This window comes from Ursus arctos, unplaced genomic scaffold (assembly GCF_023065955.2).
Source record: "Ursus arctos isolate Adak ecotype North America unplaced genomic scaffold, UrsArc2.0 scaffold_33, whole genome shotgun sequence".
Classification (NCBI taxonomy): Eukaryota; Metazoa; Chordata; class Mammalia; order Carnivora; family Ursidae; genus Ursus; species Ursus arctos.
The window spans coordinates 20,665,538-20,686,307 of record NW_026623019.1 but is presented as its reverse complement, the minus strand read 5'-3'; the positions used below and the strand labels follow the sequence as shown (position 1 = coordinate 20,686,307).

The window sequence follows — 20,770 nt, the reverse complement described above, 5'->3', positions numbered from 1 at the left end:
TGGGCCTGTTGGAAAGGGTGGGGGAGGTGGGCTCAGGTATGCGTGGGGAAGACAGATGAGCATAAGGAAGTTGATAGAAATATGTTTAGGAAAATTTAGAGATTTTAGAAAAATAGATCTACTGTTTAGTGGGAAAATAGATGCAGTTTATACCCTGACACTTAAACCACCCTTGCTCTCTTAGTCAAGTAAAAAGCTCCAGGTTAGAGTTTTAAGTACTTTCCTTACTTCGGGCTTGTAACTTTGGATCACAGGGAGGTCAAGACAGGTCTCAGAGTGATTCTTTCCTTTAGCCATCTTTGCTTTTGCCTTTTGCTTTCTGGGGTGTTAGACCCTAGATAACTGTTTGATCTTTCTCTTCCTTGTGCCTCTTGCATGAATTTTTAAGTGGCACCCCAGTGAAAAGAGCGCTCTCTCGCCGTTGAAGAAGTGATAATTGTCTGCCCCAGTGCTCTCTAGCCTTTCACCAGGTTTCTGCTCTCCTACATTGAGTTCAGTTAGCACTCCACGCTGGCGACTGGTTGTCAATCACAGGTCATTTGCTCTGCATTAATGAGCCTGGTGAACCGTGCGGTGTGTCCCATCTCCCCCACCCCCATCCCCAACTTCCCCTGAGTTTGTCCTTGCCTCAGCAGGCCTGGGGACTCTGGGATGGTTCTCATGTTTTCTGCCCTTCCAGACTAAGCCAAAGAAGTAGCTGAAACAAGGGACGATCCTTTCTGATTTTATTCATATGTGAGTGCCTTGAGCGGATTCAAATCACTCATTTATCAATTTATGTTAATTGCTTGTGAGAAGATGCCCTGCTGGTCTTTATAGTTCCCTCAGACACTTTGTAATGATAATTAGACATGCTGCTGTACGGATTAAGAGTGCCATAGTCCAATGATGGCCACAGACAATGGAACCAGTTAATCCATCAGGGTTTAAAATTACATCCCAACTGGAGATGGAGAAAAAACATAAGAGCCAAGGAGGATTAAAGAATGAGCCTCAGCTTGAAAACTCTCCTTTCATCAGTTTCTCAATTGCCGATCTGCAGTCGGGTTGCCTGTGGTAAGCTATTGGCAGTCAATTAGGTGAAATAAAGTGGGAGGGTGACCTTCATTTCCTTTTAATAGCTTTTTCCTCCCTGAAATGGGGAGCTTCAGTGGATTTTCAGCTTAAATTTTATTCAAGCTGCTTTATTACACTTGACAGCTTAGCTCTGCATAAACAATTCTCCCCTCCCCCTCTCCCCCCCAGACCCAGGCTCTGCCTTTCTCCCCCCCTCTTTAGATCACATTTTTGACTGTTACTTAGTGGGCTCTCTAATCACATTCAACAAAAAACACAATTACATCTGCATTTGTCGGCTGCCTTCTGTACCCTTTTCTTGTGTAATGAATTGCTTTATTTCAGAGATCAAATCAAATATTCACTGGTACTTTTGCATGTACCGTGTTTGATTAGCAAAGACTAATAGCAAATTGTACTTGTAGCTCGAGCACAGAAATTTTTTAACCCAAATGAATGAGGATGGAAAAGCCTGTTTTGATTAAAGAGAAACATATGCAAAGCAGTTCTCAAGTACCCAGTTACAGTTTGTGGAACATGTTTGTTTTCTGATAGTCTCTAAATTTTTACATATCATTTCTCGATGGGGAACCTCGTACCTGTAAATTCTCCAAGGCCCTGCCCTGTCCCACACGTGAGAAAGGAGGAAATTGTATTAACCAGATGTTGATAGGTAAGACTCCTCTTGAATTGAATCAGAAAATGAAAATGGCAGGTCGCTAGAGAAGGGCAGATGAATCACTAATTTTATGAATGGCTTTCATCCAGGAAACATGTTGTTGAGATTATAAAGGCAGATTAGCTCTGATAGCTAGTGACAATAACCCGAATCAGGGAATCGGGCCCCAAGCACGAGACTTAGCGCCAACTCCATGTCTACAGCCTACCAGCCTGTGTGGTTTTTCTAATTGTAAATTTTTGGCTCAGTCTATTAATTTATGTCAGAAGGCTCTTTGAAAGTTTGTGGTGATCAATAATTATCCTGCACCGTAAGTTTCATGCTCTGGCATATGCTTGATTTTTGCTTGAAAGGAATTGTGCGCGTCCTGGAAAATTGAAGTAGCATAAAATTGGGTTGACAATTCAGTGGACCTTTGCACTCCTTCATTGAACATGCAGTGTGTCAACCTGTCTCCCCAGAGGGGAGGAGGCTCCGGGAGGCTGTCTGTTCCTACAAGCAGCAGCTGCGCACAGGGTAAATGCAGCCCCGGTTTGATAGCAGCTGTCAGTATTGTTCAGGGACCGGCTCAGGATGAAGAACAATGGGAGAGGCCACGCTCTTCGTCTGCATCGACTTTCAGGCTAAGAAAAGAAATAGTAATTTAACGGTTTAGACATCTATTACAAGTGTGAAAGATCATGAAAGAGTAGCCTTTAAAATGCAAATGAGCCGAAACATTCTCATTCCCTTTAAGGTACAATCAAGGGGCTTACTGCTTGCTTGGCAGGGCTGAAGACATTTCTCTTTAGCAGACCTGGAAAAAGTGAAATCTTCTCAAGGACACCAGAGCTGCTCAGGTGGGCTCAGCTTGTGTCCTGGGACTGTGGATGGTCTTGGAGGAGGAAGAGAGAGTTCCCTCCGCCCCCGTCCATGTTGAGTGAATTAATGATGCCCATTTCTCACCAGCATGGAAAACTTGGTTCCCCTACCTGACAGAAAATACTGAATTTTAAACCTTTTTCACTCCAGACGACACCTGCCTTCGACTTACATAGTAGATTACTGGTATTTCAGGAAGATAAGCTTCTTAGATACTTGATATTTGGAGAAACTATTGAAATACTTACTTTTCATGTGATACTTTTTTTAAACAGTTGTGACCGATAGCAAATTTGATAATTGGCAGAATAACTGCAACCCTACTTTTTGAATTTTGTTTTTTAGTAGCTGCTTTGCTATTAAACGTGTTATGTTCTTGTAGCAGTAGAAAGAGTATTTAATAATGCAGAGATCTTAATAGGTATAGGGTTTATTTGGTGTCACACACAGCTCACTTGTGCTTTAGAAAACAGGTTCACGTGGGAAGGGAATTTACTGGAGACCTTGATTTTTTTTTTTAATTAATAAATTTATTCTTTACATCAGTACAGTCTCCGTGATGTAAGCAGACTTCCTCAAAGTTTTTTTCCCCCCCAATTTGGAATTCTGTTAATGCTCAAAACAAAATAGATTTTTAGATGACAACCATTGTGGAATGGTTGATGTCTTCCTGAAGGCAGGGAAAATGATTGAACTTCAAGATCACTTTCCCCGGTATTATTTGGGGGAGTTTGGAACTAAGAACTTTTTAGTGGGTTTATATCACATGTAATTAATACAGATCATATAGATACAGATACATATGTATTTGTACACACAGCCTTTTTTTTTAAAAATTGAGGTATTATTTATATGTTGTGAATTGCACCAATCTTAAATATGTAGTATGACCCCTTTGGCATGTGCACACACCCCGTAACCCACACTACTTTCGGGGTGCAGATTCTCTCCTTCACCCCAGAAGTTCCCTTGTACTTTTTCTCAGCCAGTGTTTCTCCACCCCCAAGGAAAGATGGTTGCTTTTTGAGTGAAAAGTAAAAAATGATTGGCTGAGTGTAATTTTTTAAAAAAATTGCATAATCGTATGTCCACTTGCATCCAAGTACCGGCTGCCCAACTTTACGGTGCTTTGTGCTTACCTTTCTAAGAGCGTTTGCCTTATGTTACCATGAACAAAGCATGGGTCTAGGATCAGATGGACTGTTGAGTAGGAACAATTGGTGCTGGTACTTTGTAGCTTTGTGACCTCGTACAGTTAACCTCCTTGAGTGTCCCCATCTACAGATGGACAATACCATCTACCCTGAGTGGCTTTTGTGAGGATAAGACCGTGGCTGGCACCGTTTCCCCAGCATGGTCCTGACTTCTTGAACCGTGGTCCTGTCTGCCTTGTTTCTCTAAGTGCCTGTAGTAGATCTTTGGGTCCAGTTGGCCAAGTCTCTGTGAGGAGTAGTGGCGCCGAGCAGCGGGTCACTTCCCCTCTAGTCTTTTCTAGTGGTTACATGGATGTCAGTGTTTGAGATTAGACCCACCCAGATGCTCTGCTCCTGCCTTCAGTTGTCATGCATGAATGACTTTTACTAAGGTTGCAGCAGTGAGGAAGTATTGGCTGTTTAACTTTTGATGAACAGACTTCAGGTTCAAAACAGAGTGGTGGGGAGTTAAGATTTGGGAGCAGATGGAGAGAAAATTGAGAAGCAGAAGGAAGATAAGACATCATTGGCTTCCTTACTTAAGAGAAAGGGGAACAAGGCCTTTGCTGGCCCTGAGGGGTTGAATAGATCATCCATCACCATTCCAGGTGATGGAATTGGAAGGAGAGAGAGAAGAGATGGCCAGGTGACCAGTGGGGACTGTCCTTCCCATCCCAGAATGCCTGATTTTTGACAGCTGTCCCAGTGCTGACTGTTGGATGTAAGAAAATTTGAGCAGTTTCTCATAGCAATGCCTGTGAGCTTCGGGAACTGAGAACATTTGGGGTTAGTGTTGGCCACCTTGTTTTTCCTTTCTCATTTAGTTGGACCTAGTCTGACTTAATTTTCTGTGAATAGAAGAACTTCTGTCAGGGCCTTTGGGGCTCCAGTTACTGGTCAGATGTTTATATCCCTGCTTCATAGGTGAACTTAAAATTCTCTATACTTTAAAACAATTTAGTGTGAAATAAAAGAAGTCTAGGGGCTTTTGTGATGTCTGTCTATGTTTATGTAGGGGATGGCGATGAATACAAACTCCTGATGTGCCTGTAGAAGGCGGCTTCCTGTCCTTAAGAGATTGAGTTGTAGACCTGAGGGCTCCCCATTGTTGCATGAGATGATTGGTTTAAGGATTAGCAGAATGTTGGATTATTTTTCTCTCCGGCTGTAGCTGTCAGCTATCTATAGGATTGTAGCGTGTGAAGTTTAAGAGGATGAGGTTAGTCTCTTATTCTTATGAGTATGCAGTTAATCCCTGGAAAGCCCATCAATAACCCAGCTGTAAGTTTCTTTATAAAACAAATTCACCCTCAGAGAATAATGCCTAGCCTGCTACCAAGTGCAGAAAATGACAGGACTACAGCTAGCATTGATATTCTGGCTCTAGTACTAACTTACATTTAGTGATCTACCCTCCACTTCAATTCCAGTAGTCCAGCCCTTCTGTTAATTTTCCAAGGAGAAGGAGCAATATTGCAAAGTCTGGTATGTAGCCTACTTCTCCTTGGGTTCAAGTTAAATTTTTTACTGAGAGTACAGGTGGGTATCTCTGACAGACGCAGGGCTTGGCTTCAATGTCTGGGTTCTTCTGAATAGTCAGTGTGCTTTTTAGTTGCTAGAAAACTTGTTGAGGCATTGTTCACTTTTTAATTTCCCTGCATATATTCATATGATTTGTGCTCGATTCCTTGGAAGGAGGCATTATGCTATTTTCTCTCTTTTCAGAGTAGAAAGTAGAGCACCCCATTTTAAGAATTAGACCTATGCATTTTTTTTAATTGACGTATAATTTACATACCATAAAATTCACCTTTTCAAAGCATTACGCATCATTGGGTTTTGGTATATTCAAAAACTTGTACAACCATCACCATGAATTTTAAAACATTTTTATCACACTCCCAAAAGAAACCCCATAAGCATTAACAGTTACCCCTCCCTTGGCCCCCACACCCCCTTGTCCCTGCAACCACCGATCTTTCTGTCTCTGGGTTTGCCTATTCTGAACATTCTGTGTAAAAGGAATCCGCTAATGTGGCCTTCTGTGGCTGGGTTCTTTCACTTCCCATATAGTTCTCAAGGTTTAGTCATGTAGCATGTACTTCAGTCCTTCTAATTGATGAATAATGTTGCATTGTATCAGTACACCACCTTTATTAATCTAGTCCCCGGCTGATGGACATTGAGGTTGTTTCCAGACCTTTTGCTGTTTATGAATAACGCTGCAGTGAACGTTGTGTGCATGTTGTGTGGACCTATTTTCTCTCGGAACCTATGCGTGCCATCGCTGGGTCACGTGATAACTCTGTTTAACTTTTTGAGCAGCTCCCAGACTGTTTTCCAAAGTAAGGGATGAGAATTCCACTTTCTCAGCGTCTTCTCCAGCACATGTTATTGTCCATCTTTTTGAGTCTAGCCGTTGCAGCGGGTGTGACGTGGTATCTTGTTCGTGGTTTAGATTTGCAGATTTCCCTGCTGGCTAATGATATTGAGCATCTTTTCATCAAAACTTTCCATGGCTTTAGAAGTGGAGCTACTTAAATAAACGTGGCTTTTTAAAACTTCATCTAATTCAGGCCCTTTAGTCCACCGTTCTGATCATTGTCACAGCTGTCACCGTCATCCGGGGCAGCTAGGACGAGCAAGCCCATCAGTGATGATGCAGGATGAGTTGGCCTTTGCGAATTCGCTGCAATGCAGAAAGAATGAAGATGAGTTCAGTTCCTTTGTAGAGTTTTAGGCCTTCATCCTGGTGCCTGGTTCCATACAGGCCATCAGTTTTGTCTCTGTGTTGTCATTTTCTGTACACTCCTGCATGGAGATGGGGTCTTTCAGTGGATTGTTGTTGTTTTTTTAAACTGTGTTCAAGTGGCTTGAGAATTCTTGGCCCCGGTAAGCAGTTTCTGCCTGTTTATCACCCTTGCCCCTCTTCATGAGAGAGGCCATTCACATAATGGGAGGTTTTCAGATGACTCCTATAGTAGGGTCCTTGATGTTTCTGCTCCCATACGGCTCTTGCCCACTTTCCCGCTTGTTTACTGTAGCATGCCAATTTTCTCCTTCTGCAGTCTCCCAAGATAAGAGCAGAGTGTTTTAAAGAACAGGGAGATAGCAGAAATCGAGGAAGAGTGATTTGGAAAGAACTGTCAACAAATGCTACTTTTCACGTTTTTTTCCCCTTTTAAAAGTGTTTAAATACTGAATGCTGTAAATGCCACTCACTGGCACACTGTTAGCATGAGAGATGCTATTTTGGGTTCATGGTTTCAGTTCTGGTTGGGTTCCCTTTGTGATCTGTGTGACATGGTTTTCCCTTAGGTTATAAAGCGGGGTAGATTTCCAAAAATTCAAGTCGATTCTGTGGTCGGTGATAAAGAGCTTAGCATCTCGAGAGGTTGAGGTGGGCGTTGGCCTTCGTGCTCCTTCTGGGTGTCCTTTCCGGTTGTATAGGCAGGCAGCCCTTCGGCGATCGAGCACGTGCTCCTGCTGCTTTAGAAACAAGACTGTGGAAACCACGACACCATTACATTAAAGCTCTGAATGTAAACAGCAGAGTCAGTTTCATGATAGTAACATCATTGACCCAGGCTGCACGAGGTAAAGCGCAAATTAAAATTCTGAATGCGTGGCTGTTGTTTGACATGGATGAGGTGACTTTATTCGTTGTGGGTTTTCATTATCATTAACTCAGGGTTTGGTGTTTGTTTTCCTTGTCTCACTCCCAGCCTGTCCACATTGTTTGGGTAAGAGCAAGTGCATGTCTCTCCTTCTGTCAACAGCGAAACCTTTCTGCAGCCACCTTTGAGGCACAGAACACCGATACGCGGGCGTTTCCGGTGTCGCTTTTTCAAAGTCCTTTGACAGAATGTGAACTTTTTGTTGTTGTTTGTTTTATTTTAAAATTGTCAGTGGAGTCCGCTCTGGGAAGCAGATGCTTGTTTTTTGAGTTGTGACAAGGTACTTGATGGCGATGAAGGGACAGCGAACAATTGAGTGTTGAAAAGCATTTTTATTTTTTAAGCAACAATTTGTCAGGTCGCTTGCTGTATAAGAACATGAATTCTGATGTAATGGGACAGAATCCCAGCTTAGATCTAGGCTAAAGATGTTCAGCCTCAGGACTGTTGGCCGTTTGGGGCTTGTTAATTCTCTGTGATGGGGGCTGTCCTGTGCATTGTAGGACGTTTAACAGCACTCTCCCACACCCCCCATCCCCCCAGGTGTGACAACCGTAAATGTCTCTAGACATTGCCAGATTTCCCCAGGGTAGAGGAAGGGGGGGGTGTCAAAATCCCTGTTTGAGAACCACTGGCCCTCTGAGAGGCCACCTGCATTGCCAAATAATGCATCGTTGCTCACCATTGCTCATCAAAAATGACTTTTCTGATAGCTTTACAAACTGTTCTGCTTGTGTGCCCTGTGCAATATAAATCTGCAAGCATTCACTTAAAAAAAGTTTACTAACTAATTAGTGTCAGGTAACGAGGAAGTAGAAGGTTCGGATTTTCCCGCCCTCGCTGTGCTGTTGAGAAATATCTCCGTTGCCCCATTGATCTGTGCAGGTTATGTCTGTGGCGGACCAATGCATGTAGATGCTGCAATTGGTAGAGCCCTTGGGTTTTTTATTTTGAGGGTTTGCTGGCTGTATAGGGATGTCAGTATCTCTTTTGTTCTAAAATACATTTTTAAAGTAGCGTTCATGGTTTTTTTTCCTTTTTGGGGAAGGTGCCAGGCATCGGATTGTCTCAGGTAGGCCTTGTTGGGTAGAAAATGTCCTTCCAAACACACATGGGACAGATGGGCTGCCTGTTTGGAGTTGTTTCCTCTCCCGGATGCAGGTCCTTTATTCGTTGCCGTGTGTGTATGTGTGTGTGTGTGTTTGTGTGTGTGTGTGTGTGTGTGTGTGTGTGTGTTATCTCAGATACGACACTTTTTATTTGTTAAGCATCTTCTTCTGAGAGTGTAGCCATGGCTGTCACTGTTTGGGCTTGATTCTTCTTCACATGCTTCCTTGGAAGAGAGCTGAAAACTAAAGAGATCCTTCTTTTTTGGATGTAGGGACTCAGGATATTGGGAAGTGGGGACTAGAGAGCTGGGACTCAGGAGGCACAAACCTAAGAACAAATTTCCATCTTAATTTCCATCATTGCCGTTAAGGCTGCATGGTAAAGATGGGTTTATCTCTGGGGAGGGTGGATTGTCTCAGCATGTGTGGCATTCTGCGCCCTCAAGGCCTCCCAACGAGGTCTTCGTTGGAGAAGGAGATTGCCCTCTCCCTTTCCAGTGCTTGGGAACGCTCAGTCTAACTCCTTGTGAACGTGACTGGGCTACTGGGGTCACAGGAGGAAAGCTGTTGTAGGGAATAAAAGGTCTGCAGTCCTCGTTCTGGCTCTGAGCCCCGTGGCAAGCCATTTTCTCCTCTGTGAAATGGGATCCACGATGCCCACCCTGCCTGCCTTGGGTGTGTTCCGAGCAGAGGCCGGGAAGTGGGCAGGGGATATCTCGGAGCCCTGCATGTCAGGGTAAGAAGTAGAACACGAGGCTGCAGTCTCTGTGTTCCTGGATCTCCAGCATCTTTAGAAGTTGCAAGCCATCCTCTCACTGCTTAGTAATCTTTGTAGGATTTTGCTTTAAATAAAAAAAAAGAAAGAAAGTTTGGGGTGCCTGGGTAGCTCAGTTGGTTAAGCGTCCCACTCTTGATTTTGACTCTCAGGATTGTGAGATCGAACCCCGAGTGGGGCTCCCCACTGGGCAGGGAGCCTGCTTAAGATTCTTTCTCCCTCTCCCTCTGCCCCCCTACCCCATGCTCTCTCAAAAAAAAAAATAAATAAATAAATAAAACAATAAAAATAAAAAGAAGCTGTAGTAGCAGCTTTCAAAATGGCCAAGCAAGGGATGGAGAAACTTGGTTTCCTCCAATAACGACAGTGAGCTTTCTTCAAGGATCCTGGAAACCCACAGCTGGGTAGAGGTGGGAGTTGCCCGGGGCCCGTGAAGGCTGTTGCACATCCCTGCTGATGGTTCTTAGCCTAAATGTGGGGTTTAATCACGTGGGTCTACTTCACAGCTGTGGCGAAGCCCCTTTATGACAGAAGCTAGTTTTTGTCTTCAATAATATATCATAGAACGCTTTCTAGTTCATCTTTCTAAAAACCAACTTGGGTCTGGCAGAAAAGCTCTACTTTCTTCTCGTGTATCCAGACATTTGCCTGAGTATGCCTTTGCTGTGACATAAAATCACAGCTCTGGAAATGTCTTTCGGTGACTCCCTTCTGGATTTTTGGGAGAGCGGGGTGTGCAGGGAGGGGTGAAGGGGTGGTGTCCCCCACCCAGTAGTTAAATCCCTTCCCCTCTGCTTGGCTTCTCTCGTCTTGTAATCCGTGCCGTGCTTAATTACCCCGCTGCACTTGCTTGTGTATGCATCATTGCATTTCCCCCCCAGAAGCCGGACAGAGCTCTTATTCTCTAAGTAATGATAGCAATTGCTGGTAGGGCAGACCTGTTCCTCATCCTTCTCCGAGCACATTTCTTATGGCAGGTGTCTAGTTCCTAATTAAGTGCTAATGAGCATGCCTAGTGGACCATGATGCTGCTGCCAGTTCCTCCAGTTTTATGTCTTGCTATTGCCAAGTTCTTAAAAGGTGACAGAGCAAGAATTAGTGTCTCTGGGATGACAGGAAGGTGATTTTACGCGTAAAGAAATTGTTATTATGATCTCAAATGGTGAGTGAGGAGTTTATAAATACTTTCCAAGAATACTACTGATGCTGGCCTCTCCGACCTCTCTCTCCCCCTTTCCACTTCTCTGATGAGCACTGTGCTCCTCTTTGGAAAGAAGGGGAATTTCAAGACAAGGTTGGCTCCTGAAGATTTTTTAGAAGATGCTAGGAGTGGTTGAAAATTTTCCGTAAACTGACTGTAGACACCAATTTCTGGCTTTAAGATGCTGTTTTCTCTCACTCTGGAGGGCGGGAAGCATGTTTAGGATTCAATTAAAGATCAGTGGTCTGGGTAGAAATTACCAAAGATCTGGCGTGAAGATTTAATATATTCAGTACACGCAAGGGGGTAATAAATAAACGAGTAATTGAGTCCCAGGGAAGTGAGCACAAATCAGAATCTTAAGAATTTTCTAACATTACACCTTAGAAATTGAGCTTTAATCGTTTTTACTGTCTCATCAAAAACTAGTTTTATGTTGGACAGCTGAAATGTGGCCTGATTTATGGCTCAGGGGCCATTTCTTTGGATACTTTTTCATTTACTATAACACGCTCTTCAATATAATATATGAGAGCAATGGTACTTTTTAGTGTGAGCACATTTCTGACTTCTGGAATGGGTTAAGGGATAGAGGCAAAGGCATTTGGGAGTGGGGACCTGGGTGACTGTGGGGACAGTCCCACACCACCATGACAGTTCCTCGTCATGGCTTCTCTGGGTCTCATCCCTCTGTGACATTGAGGGGGGGGTGAGTTTGGGGTGTGGGGCTCCGGAGAAAGGGAGTGATAAGCAGTTTCATGCTATGGTCTTCCACCTGTGGTTTCTTCAGGCTGTCACAGCGTGGCCCCCAGGGCCTCCCTCTGTGTGTGGTGGGACGGTGACCCAAGTGTTGTCATGGGGATCGTTCCTACATGACCCCACCCCCCTCCCGCCTGGTGGGAGAACCTCGGCAGGTTCCTTACCGCCCTGCGCCTTGGTTCCTTCTGTGACACGGGAATATCAGTGCTTCTTCCTAGCTCTGTGAGGGCTCAGTGAAATAAGGACACAGGGCTACTTGGGAGGGGGAGGTGCATGCCTACGAGAGGCTAGATATTTCTTCAGCCTTCCATTAATTTATGGTAGTATTTTGGTTACGCCTCATCATACCATTGTGGTAAATTAGCACAAGAATATTGGGGAAACAGAGTCACCTCATAACTGGTGACTAGTGGAGAGCAGAGTTTCTGGTTTGCAGGGTGCACATCTGCACCTCCCCCATCTTAACCTTCCTGAAATCAGGAAGAGTCTCGCCTTCGGTGATTTCATCCCTGGAGGCGCTTCGAGATGGATCTAACACGGGAGTGCTAGCCTGGCCTACTGCTCATGACAGCCGCACTCTGCGGGCAGGACTCAGACCAGAAGGAGGCAGTGTAGATAGATCTTGGATGATATTTTGGGAAGATGGGGAAAGATAACTGTATAGATGGAAACTTTTGATGAACTGAAAATGCTAATCACATTCCCCCCCCTCCCTTTCCTCCCTTTGTCTCTTTGGTCCCTGCATGTGTTTGTTGAACCTCCTGTTGTGTTTCCTCCATTCTCCTCTGGATGTTGCTGCCACCTTCACCTCATCCTCTGCTCCTTCCTCTCTCACCTCCTCCCCTTCCTCTCTCACCTCCTCCCCTTCCTCTCTCACCTCCTCCCCTTCTTCCTCTCCTTCCTCCTCCACCCCTTCCTCTCACCTCTTCCTCCTTCCCTTCCTCTCTCCCCTCTTCCTCTCCCTCTTCCCTGTCCTCTCATCTCTTCCTCCCCTCCCCACCTGTACCTCCTCTTCCCCTTCTTCTTTCACCACCACCAACAGCAGCAGCAGTTGCAAGCTCAGCATCTTTCTCACGGCCACGGACCCCCAGTGCCCCTAACGCCTCACCCTTCGGGACTTCAGCCTCCTGGAATGCCGCCCCTCGGGGGCAGTGCTGGCCTCCTGGCGCTGTCTAGTGCTCTGAGTGGGCAGTCTCACTTGGCAATAAAAGATGACAAGAAGCACCACGAGGCAGAACACCACAGAGGTGAGAGGCCGGGCAAGCCAGATTAGGACTTGGTCCTGATACTCAGACAGTGCTGCAAAGTTGTGTGCACCGCTCAAGAGAGCCCCACCCCATACAGAGAGCAAACAATGAGCTAAGAGGAACTGTCGCAAAGCTTGGCCACTGAAACACAGTTCTCCCTGGAGGTTTTCAGGGTTTACCGTGGGCATCTGTAGATTCCTCGATCTCTTTAGATGGCAGGCATCTTGACATCTTGGCAACTGCCTAGTTAATGCCAGTGGCCTGTACCATATTATGGAAAACTGTTAACTGCTTAATTGGGTAATTTTCAAAGAAAGTAATGTTGTTAAATGGGGCGAAATAAGAAGTTAAATTTGAAAGTGAATGTGTTCAAATGAAAGGTTTGATAATTGCATCTGTTACTACTTAGTTTCATAGGCTTTAATTCTAGTATGCATTAAATATTGGGCAAAATTGCACTTGACTAATTTTTTGAAGAAAAGTAATTTATTCTGTCAAGAAATAAAAAAATAGGCTTTGTGTATGGTTAAACTGTAAATCTTATGTTTACAAAATACTGTAATTTTCAGGAAATCACTGTATTAGGAATGTGCAATGACTTATATAAATAAAAGCCATTTTTAAAACTGTTTGGGGCTTGTGTTCTAATTATTCCCCCCTTTTTTTTATTTCTGTTCTTGCCTCTGTGTCTGAACGGGCATGTCTGTGCGTTTCTTGGTAACCTCGGGAGCAGACAGAGAACCGGGCACAGTAAGTACTCAAACGCGTGCTGTACAGAAACACATTGCCCTTCCTGCAATGTACCCCAAGCTGCCTTTGTTAAAACACAGCCACACAGACGCATATGCTCCCTGTCTCTCTCAGTGACCTGGTTTCTTTCTTTCTTTCTTTCTTTCTTTCTTTCTTTCTTTCTTTCTTTCTTTCTTTCTTTCTTTCTTTCCTTTCTTTCTCTCTCTCTCTTTCTTTCTTTCTTTCTTTCTTTCTTTCTTTCTTTCTTTCTTTCTTTCTTTCTTCTATATGACTGTCCACCCCCCTCCCCCACCTTTGTCTTTTTTTTTTTTTTTTCATTTTTAATAAAACCTGTGAGATGAGAGGGACATGATTTGGAGGCAGAGTTGTCTGCTTTGATTACTTACTTGGAAATACACTTTGATCAGTCTGTGCCCCAGACCCACGTTAAAAAATATGTTTATCATTGCATTCCGACTCCAGGTTGCCTGTAGTTTTAAAAGAGTATTCGTTTTTATCTTAAATCAGTTTTACAGGCAAGAGGTCACAATCCATATGTGAAATTGGTTAGTAATGTGTTATTTCTACCTAAACCTTATTCATTATCCTCTACAAATGCATCTTAGTTGCTAGGTTTCCATATCTAGTTTTCTTTTCGTAATTGTCCTTGGAGGGTGAACTTGAACTTAAATTTATTTTTGACCAAAGAACAGAGCGTCTGAGTAAGCTCTTAAAAACAAGGAAACTCAGTGGACGGAGGCTCTGGGCTTATAAGGGTTCATTTTTTTCACCGGCCTAAATCTTACCCATTTTACATACTGCACGTTCAGTCTGTACGTGTATCTGCCAGTAAGCTGTGGGGAGAGCGAATCTGAAATGCATCTCTCAAATGTTGTGGAGTAAATGGAGTGAGAAATTGGCCCCTTTTCAGCGAGGATAACCTACAGTTTTTGCCTCCTTTCTTCCGCCTTTCTTTTCCTTCTGAACATGGCAGTATTTTGACCAGGTTAAATCTAAATATTGTAGCAGAATTGAGATACTGAACTTTTAAATCATTCTGATCCTTTTTTTAGCAGTTTGGGGTGGGGGCGGTGGGTAAAGCATTTGTGCACAGAAAGTTTTTTCCCTCTTCTGTGTAGAATAGGGGCTACTTTAAAAATTCTCTTTGAGACCCGATCTTGGTGTTACTTTGTTTTGTTTTTTGTGTGTGTGTTTTGTTTTGTTTTGTTTTGAGAGGGAGAGAGATGGGGGGTAGGGCCAGAGGGACAGGGGGAGAGAGAATCTCAAGCAGGCTCCACGCCCAGTGCGGAGCCCTGTGCGAAGTTCGATCTCATGACCCTGAGATCATGACCTGAGCCGAAATCAAAAGTTGGTTGTGTACTTTACATATCAGGATGCGTTGGGGGCAATAGATAAGGTGAAAGGATGGGGTGGCTAGTTTTAAAATTCTCTGGAAAATGTTGGGAGGGAAAGAGGGGAGGAAAAATTCCAGCTAGGGAATAAAATATCCTACTCCCAAAGTGCAAACCTAAGTAAACTGACTTTGATGGAGGTGACCTTTATGTTTGTGGCTGTCTCAGTGTCGCTGTAGATTGTCCTCTTCTGTGCCATGTTCACTCAATAGAATGTCAAATTAAAAACCCTAATCCTGGACCGAAGAACAGAGATGGCAGAAGATGTCGAGAAAGCTGCTGTCCTGTCGTCTGCTGCAGGTTTTCATTCATTGAACTGATTCTCGGTTTGGAACTGTATTTCTAAATTAGCTTTCTGTTCTCAGTACTGTCTCATCGCCAGTCACCGTGTGTTTGCCGAGTGCTTGCGAGATGTAAGGCAACGCAGGAAATGTAGCTATAGTCAGGGGTATGTAGGCACACATATTACAAGCACTTTCTCAAAGCACTGAGGAAAGGTGACAGAAATATCGGAGGATCTCAGATTGTAGAGAGTTTCAGCAAGAGTTCTAGACAGTTGTGGAAGGGGGACCATAGTATGTATTTCTGCGAGATGCTGTGGCAGGAGTGATAGCTGAGGTGTGCGGGCTGAACCCATTTTTCCATAGCTCTGCGTGTGTGTCTGCGTATATCAAATAACCTGTTTGTGGTGCTGGCTGGCAAATGCAAGAACTTAATGCACTGGGGAGGTGACGGTGGGGCTGGAGGAAGGCTGAGAGTTGTACCCTCCAAGTGCAAAACAGCCCTTGAATTTCAGTTGTTTGTAGGTCCTCACGTTGAGTTCACCGCCAATGAACTTTGAAGTCAAAGTATGTGGAGGCATGGCATAAACCACTCTGTATAATAACATGAAGTCAGTGGTTACTTAACGTGCTATCTGCATGTCTCTTTCACATCCAGTGTTTCACAAGTCTTAATGATAATTTTAGTGGGCATTTTCAGAATAAATGTGTTTTCCGCCTAATTATTATAGACCTCTCTTGGTGATGATGATATAAAATGGGAAAACTACATTAATTTGTAACCTAAACATTTAATTCCATCTGTAGAGAGGAATGAAACTGTTCGCTGTCCACATAAGTGGGGTTTTGCTGCAGTTATAGAAAATGACGTAGCTCTTTAAACTTGTGTAGAACTGAATATGAGAAGCAGTGGGTAATGAGATGATGTGTACTGCTAGGGACCAAAATATTGTAGTGCTTCTCTGTTTAATAAAGTGATTTGAATCATGAAGTCAAATTTCACTTGGCAGAAAAAGTCAGTTGATTACTCTGTATTGCTGCCGTTTTAACCATTGAGGGGTTAAGGGCAGTTGCAACAGGGCCGTGGTTTTCAAACCTTATGGTCTCAGGATCTTTACATCTTAAAGTAAAATTATTGATGACCCCAGAGAATTTTTCTCTGTGTGGATTATATATTTTGAAGTTTTTCTGGACTACGAAATAAAACAAAACAAAACAAAACAAAATCACTTGAACTGGTAAAGAGCTACTTAATTTGTGTTAGCATAAGTAACATTATTAATGAAAATTAAATATTTTCCAAAACAAAAAAATACAGCGGGAAGAGTGGCTTTGTTCTGCTCGTTTGCACATTATCTTCGGTGCCTGAAGAGAGGATAGATGTATTCTCATCAGTTTTTGCGTCCTGTCTGTTGCAGTACATTGGTTTGGTTGAGGTGTAGAAGGAAGATCTGCCCCCGTAGAGATTTGTAATGGTCTCCGGGAACCTCAAGGGTCCTTGGACCAAACGGAGAACCTCTGTCGTAAATAAGACTAAAGAGTTCTGAAACATTCCACGCTACTATATAGTTGTATTTTTTCCTGCTGTTCTTTCTGTATTGAACAAACATGATAATTATATGTATCAAGTGCAGCAGTCAGGGACTTTTGTAGACCCAGAGGGAGCGTGAGTGTGTATGGATTTTCATCTGCGAGTCTAAACCTGGTTTGTAGATAGTTTATATTTGTTTATTTTAAGATTATTTGGTAGGAAAACAAAGAGCCTTACTGTAGCCTGTTTTAATGTAAACCCCCCCCCCCAAATGAAGGTACTAAGGACAGTGAAAATATGGACACTATTTTTTAACTCTCTTCTTTTTGAAGGGGATGAATGACGAAGGGAATAACTTTTAAGAGGGCTATTTGGCTGTTGATTTTAAATTAAGATCTGACTATTGTTTTTACTAATTTGCAAAACTTGTTTGCTTTTTTTTTTTTAAACATAAGGCTACTTGTCAGAGTTCTACAGTTGAGCAAAGAAATAGGGCATGACCTAACAAAAAGGACTTTATTTCTTATGTAGTAATAAAAACTGCAGATATTTCAATGAATGTAAAGATGAACTGTGTTCAGTTTTGGCTGAAGGCAATCTTCCAATATATCTGCTTGAAAGACCTGGAATCAGAGAATTGGCAAAGCATTGCATGGGGGCTAAAAAACATGAGTAAGACCCTGTGTTTTGATACTATTTGTTTAAGGACTATTTAACGAGCCTGTACTGTGTGCTGAGCACTGTGTGAGACACTGTGTGTAGAGTTGACCCTTTAACAACACGGGTTTGAACTGTGCAGGTCCACTTATGTGTGGATTTTTGTTGATAAACACAGGACAGCACCATAAGTGTGTTTTCTCTTATGATTTTCTTAACATTCTCTTCTCTAGCTTACTTTTAAGAGCGCAGTATAGAGTACATATACAAAATATGTGTTAATCAACGGTGTTATCGGTAAGGCTTCCGGTCCACAGTAGACTACTAGCTCTTAAGTTTGGGGGGAGTCAAAAGCTAGGTATGGATTTTTGACTGAGATGGGGGGGCGTGCCCCTGCTCCCTAAGTTGTTCAAAGGTCAGTTGTACTTGCTGCCATTTTGCAGTGATATCTTTTAATGTCACAGCCACATATTTGTTAAATGAAAAACATTGGAATGTGATCACTATTTGGAACATTTGGAAGAGGGATGAGATGATGGGGATAGGTGTCTGGGAGAGACTCCCGAGCACAGGGTCTGTGGACTTAGGCAGAGTCCATGCGTGGGCTTCAGGAGGTCCTTGAACCCCTCTAAAACTGTGTGCTTAGTGCTCTGGGTTGGTGTTCTTTTCTGTAGTTGGGGAGAGAGATGATAACTTTCATCAAATTCTCAAAAGGGGTCCCTGGCCCCAACAAGTGTAAGCCCTGTTAATGTATTTAGAGGTCACGATGGTGCAACACCATCATCTTACCGGTAAGACACCAAGCTCAAGGAGGCTAGGTACTTCTAATCATACAGTTAATTAATGGAGGTAGAGATTTAGATTATGTCTTTCTGAGGGACTGGGTTGTCACTCCCAAACTGACTTTATAGAATTACCGAGTTCAACTTTAGAACTTAGTTAAAAAATAGTGATGACAGCCATCACTTTACTTAATATGAGGTAGTGTCTTTGTGTTTCTTCTGTAGCTGTTCTTTCTAACTAGTTAATTGGTAGGACCAAATCCTACTAGATCCTACTAAGGACCACCCTTAGTCTTTTTTCCTCAAATCATGTGAACTCAGCGCTATAGAGTGCAAGGAGAATGTAAGACATGAGTCTCTTTGGAGAATACTTTACTGTTGTCCTTTTTCTGAAATTTTACGTTTGTGAATATCACATTAGCTCCCAGTAGCCCTGGGGCATGGGGTGATAAAAAGAACACCGGTTTTGGACAGAGGCAGACGTCAGTGGTATTCTGGCATGGACCAGGTGTTTCATCCTTTGGAACTTTCCCCTGGCCTCATCTATAAATTGGTGATGGGGGCTGCCTCACGGGGGTGAGGGGTTTTAGGGACCACAAGCGGGAAGACATCAGACATAGCACAGCAAGCCTTTAGGAATGTCCTCCCCATCCTCTTTACCTACGGGGTAGCAAGACAGCCATAAATGCATTATTAGTCACACTCAGTGTAGTTACTGGTGGTTTCTTTTCCTGTTTTCAAATGTGTGAGGCAGTTGTGGAGAAGCGGACAGTGACTGATGTTTCTCGGTGTGGAGAGCAGGAGACTGCCCCAGCCCGTGTTGAACTCGGTTGGGCTCCTGATAACTTCGTCAAAGGAGGAAATGTTTCTGCCTAACTGTTTATGAATTTATCTCCTGACTTATTTCAAGGAATTGCCTGGAAGTGAAGGATAAAACTGAGATGAGTCACCTAAAATTTCAATATTTAGGCACAGTGGAAAACACTAAGTTTTCTTCAGCAGTTGTCTCGGCAGATTTCCTTTTTGGCAAAATTGAAAACTAACGTGCTTAAAAAACAGATCCTCTGGGAAAACTGCTCACTGCATCACTGCTGTGAGAAGGGTAAACCCTGGAAGAAAGGAAAATGACAGTGGTTTCTAGATGGTCGGGAGTGGTCTGTGTACCAGGTGGAGGTGTGTTTTTACTGTGGATGCTGTAACTTGCCGGGTGGATATTGGGGCCCAAGTGTAACTGGAGAAATGTTTGGGTTTTATCTCACTGTGCTCGCAGTGAAAATGGGGCATCGGTCATCTTGACTCTAAAAAACCAGAAAGCCGATAGAAAATATTACGTTACTTTGCGAGTGACGCCGGGGGTATCTATCTCGTGTTCTAGTCCCTCTCTCGGCTCACGTATTTGCTGGGTCTGTATGCCTTCTACATGGCTACCTTCCTTTCTGGGAGTTCTCCTGACTGAACCACTCATCTGCATCTGACAGTGCCGAGTTCCTAGATCGAGGTGCAAGAACACGCAGGTTCCTTCCCCTATTTTGCATTCAAACTATATGAAAAGTCGATGTGTACCCTTCAGACCCACTTCACAAGCAGGGCTCCTGAGATGTGATGCGGTTGCCAAGTGGACACATTTCCACACATCTTCATTTTCTTAACCCTTCTCCCTGTTGACAAGTGGGGATCCCGTTAGTTTTAGGGGTTAAAAATGCATTTGTTGAGATGTCAGGCAGAATCTGTGAATGACCCCGTTGGACTGCCGTGAAAAGTACAGCGCAGGGTGACGGCTTAATTGGTACCAGGTGTAGATGGAGAAGGCACACAGATGTGATGGGGGTGCGTCACTACCTAATTGTTTTAATGTTCGCCGGGAAGTTAATTGTCAGTGTAGAGTGTGCTAGCAAATTAGGTTCCCACTGCCTTAGTGTAACTGAGGATAAATGAGGTGTCATGAGTTTCCAGTCTGTACCTCTGACACAAACACTTTTCCTGCGGGGAGGAGAAAGTTCCCAAGGGGAATCAGCATGGCAGCTCAAGACATCCATTTGAATAATGTGCATTATTTTCACATTAGGGAAACCTGTCTAGCTTTTGCTGTCTCCATGAGCAGCTTTTCCTTTCAGATTTGCTGCTGGTGGCTTCAAGGTTTAGACATGGTTGGCAGAAGAGTTGCTTTGAGGTCTCAGAATCCATGAAGGAAACATGAAGGCTCTGTAACGAATGTTCTGGTAACACTGACAGGGTAACATTCCATTAAACCTGTTTCTTTCATATTTCCTGGAGTTTACCTCCCAGAATATCTCCGTTTACATGAACAGCCATTACTGTTAAATTGCTAAAGAAAAGTGGAAGTCTTGGAACCAAGGGTGTAAAGACGGGCTTTTATCCGTATTGAAGCATCTGGGTCTCCCTGCCTCAATCTTGGGTGGGTATTCAGAGCATGAAATAGAAACATCATTGTCCAAAACAGTGAGAATAAAGGTAACACAGAGTCCAGATGGTGATGTTTTCTTTTGATTCAACTGAATGTTCTCTCAAGTGCAACAGACTGATGCTTTACCATTGGAAGTTCTTATATGAAGGTATGGTTTAAGGATTGCATTTGGATGTTTGTTTTTGCTTTGAGAGAAGAATTGTGCACTTCTGCCCACTAGGTTCAAACACTCTGCCAACTCTCTAGTTACCTTGCACCCAGAGGACTACAGCAGAGGCTAGTCGTGGTATGTGTGTTTACGAAACATGGTTCACCCAGTTAGGATGACGTGATCTGGATTTGGCAACTCGAGGTAGCATACACCAGTTGTAACGTGAGAAGTTCTGCTACTTTTCC

General features: G+C 43.5%; 1 protein-coding gene across 6 annotated transcripts in view; it reads left to right on the top strand.

Moving 5' to 3' along the window:
* Positions 1-20,770, top strand: part of TLE1 (TLE family member 1, transcriptional corepressor) — an 86,045-nt gene that overhangs the window by 29,459 nt on the left and 35,816 nt on the right. For 4 of the 6 annotated variants that reach the window (XM_044391098.3, XM_026518789.4, XM_026518791.4 and 1 more), the window contains 2 exons: positions 12,353-12,557; positions 13,291-13,307. In XM_044391098.3, the coding sequence (XP_044247033.1) occupies positions 12,353-12,557; positions 13,291-13,307 (222 nt within the window). The remainder of the gene's footprint in view (positions 1-12,352; positions 12,558-13,290; positions 13,308-20,770) is intronic. The other 2 variants (XM_026518792.4, XM_026518790.4) reach the window with 1 other exon arrangement.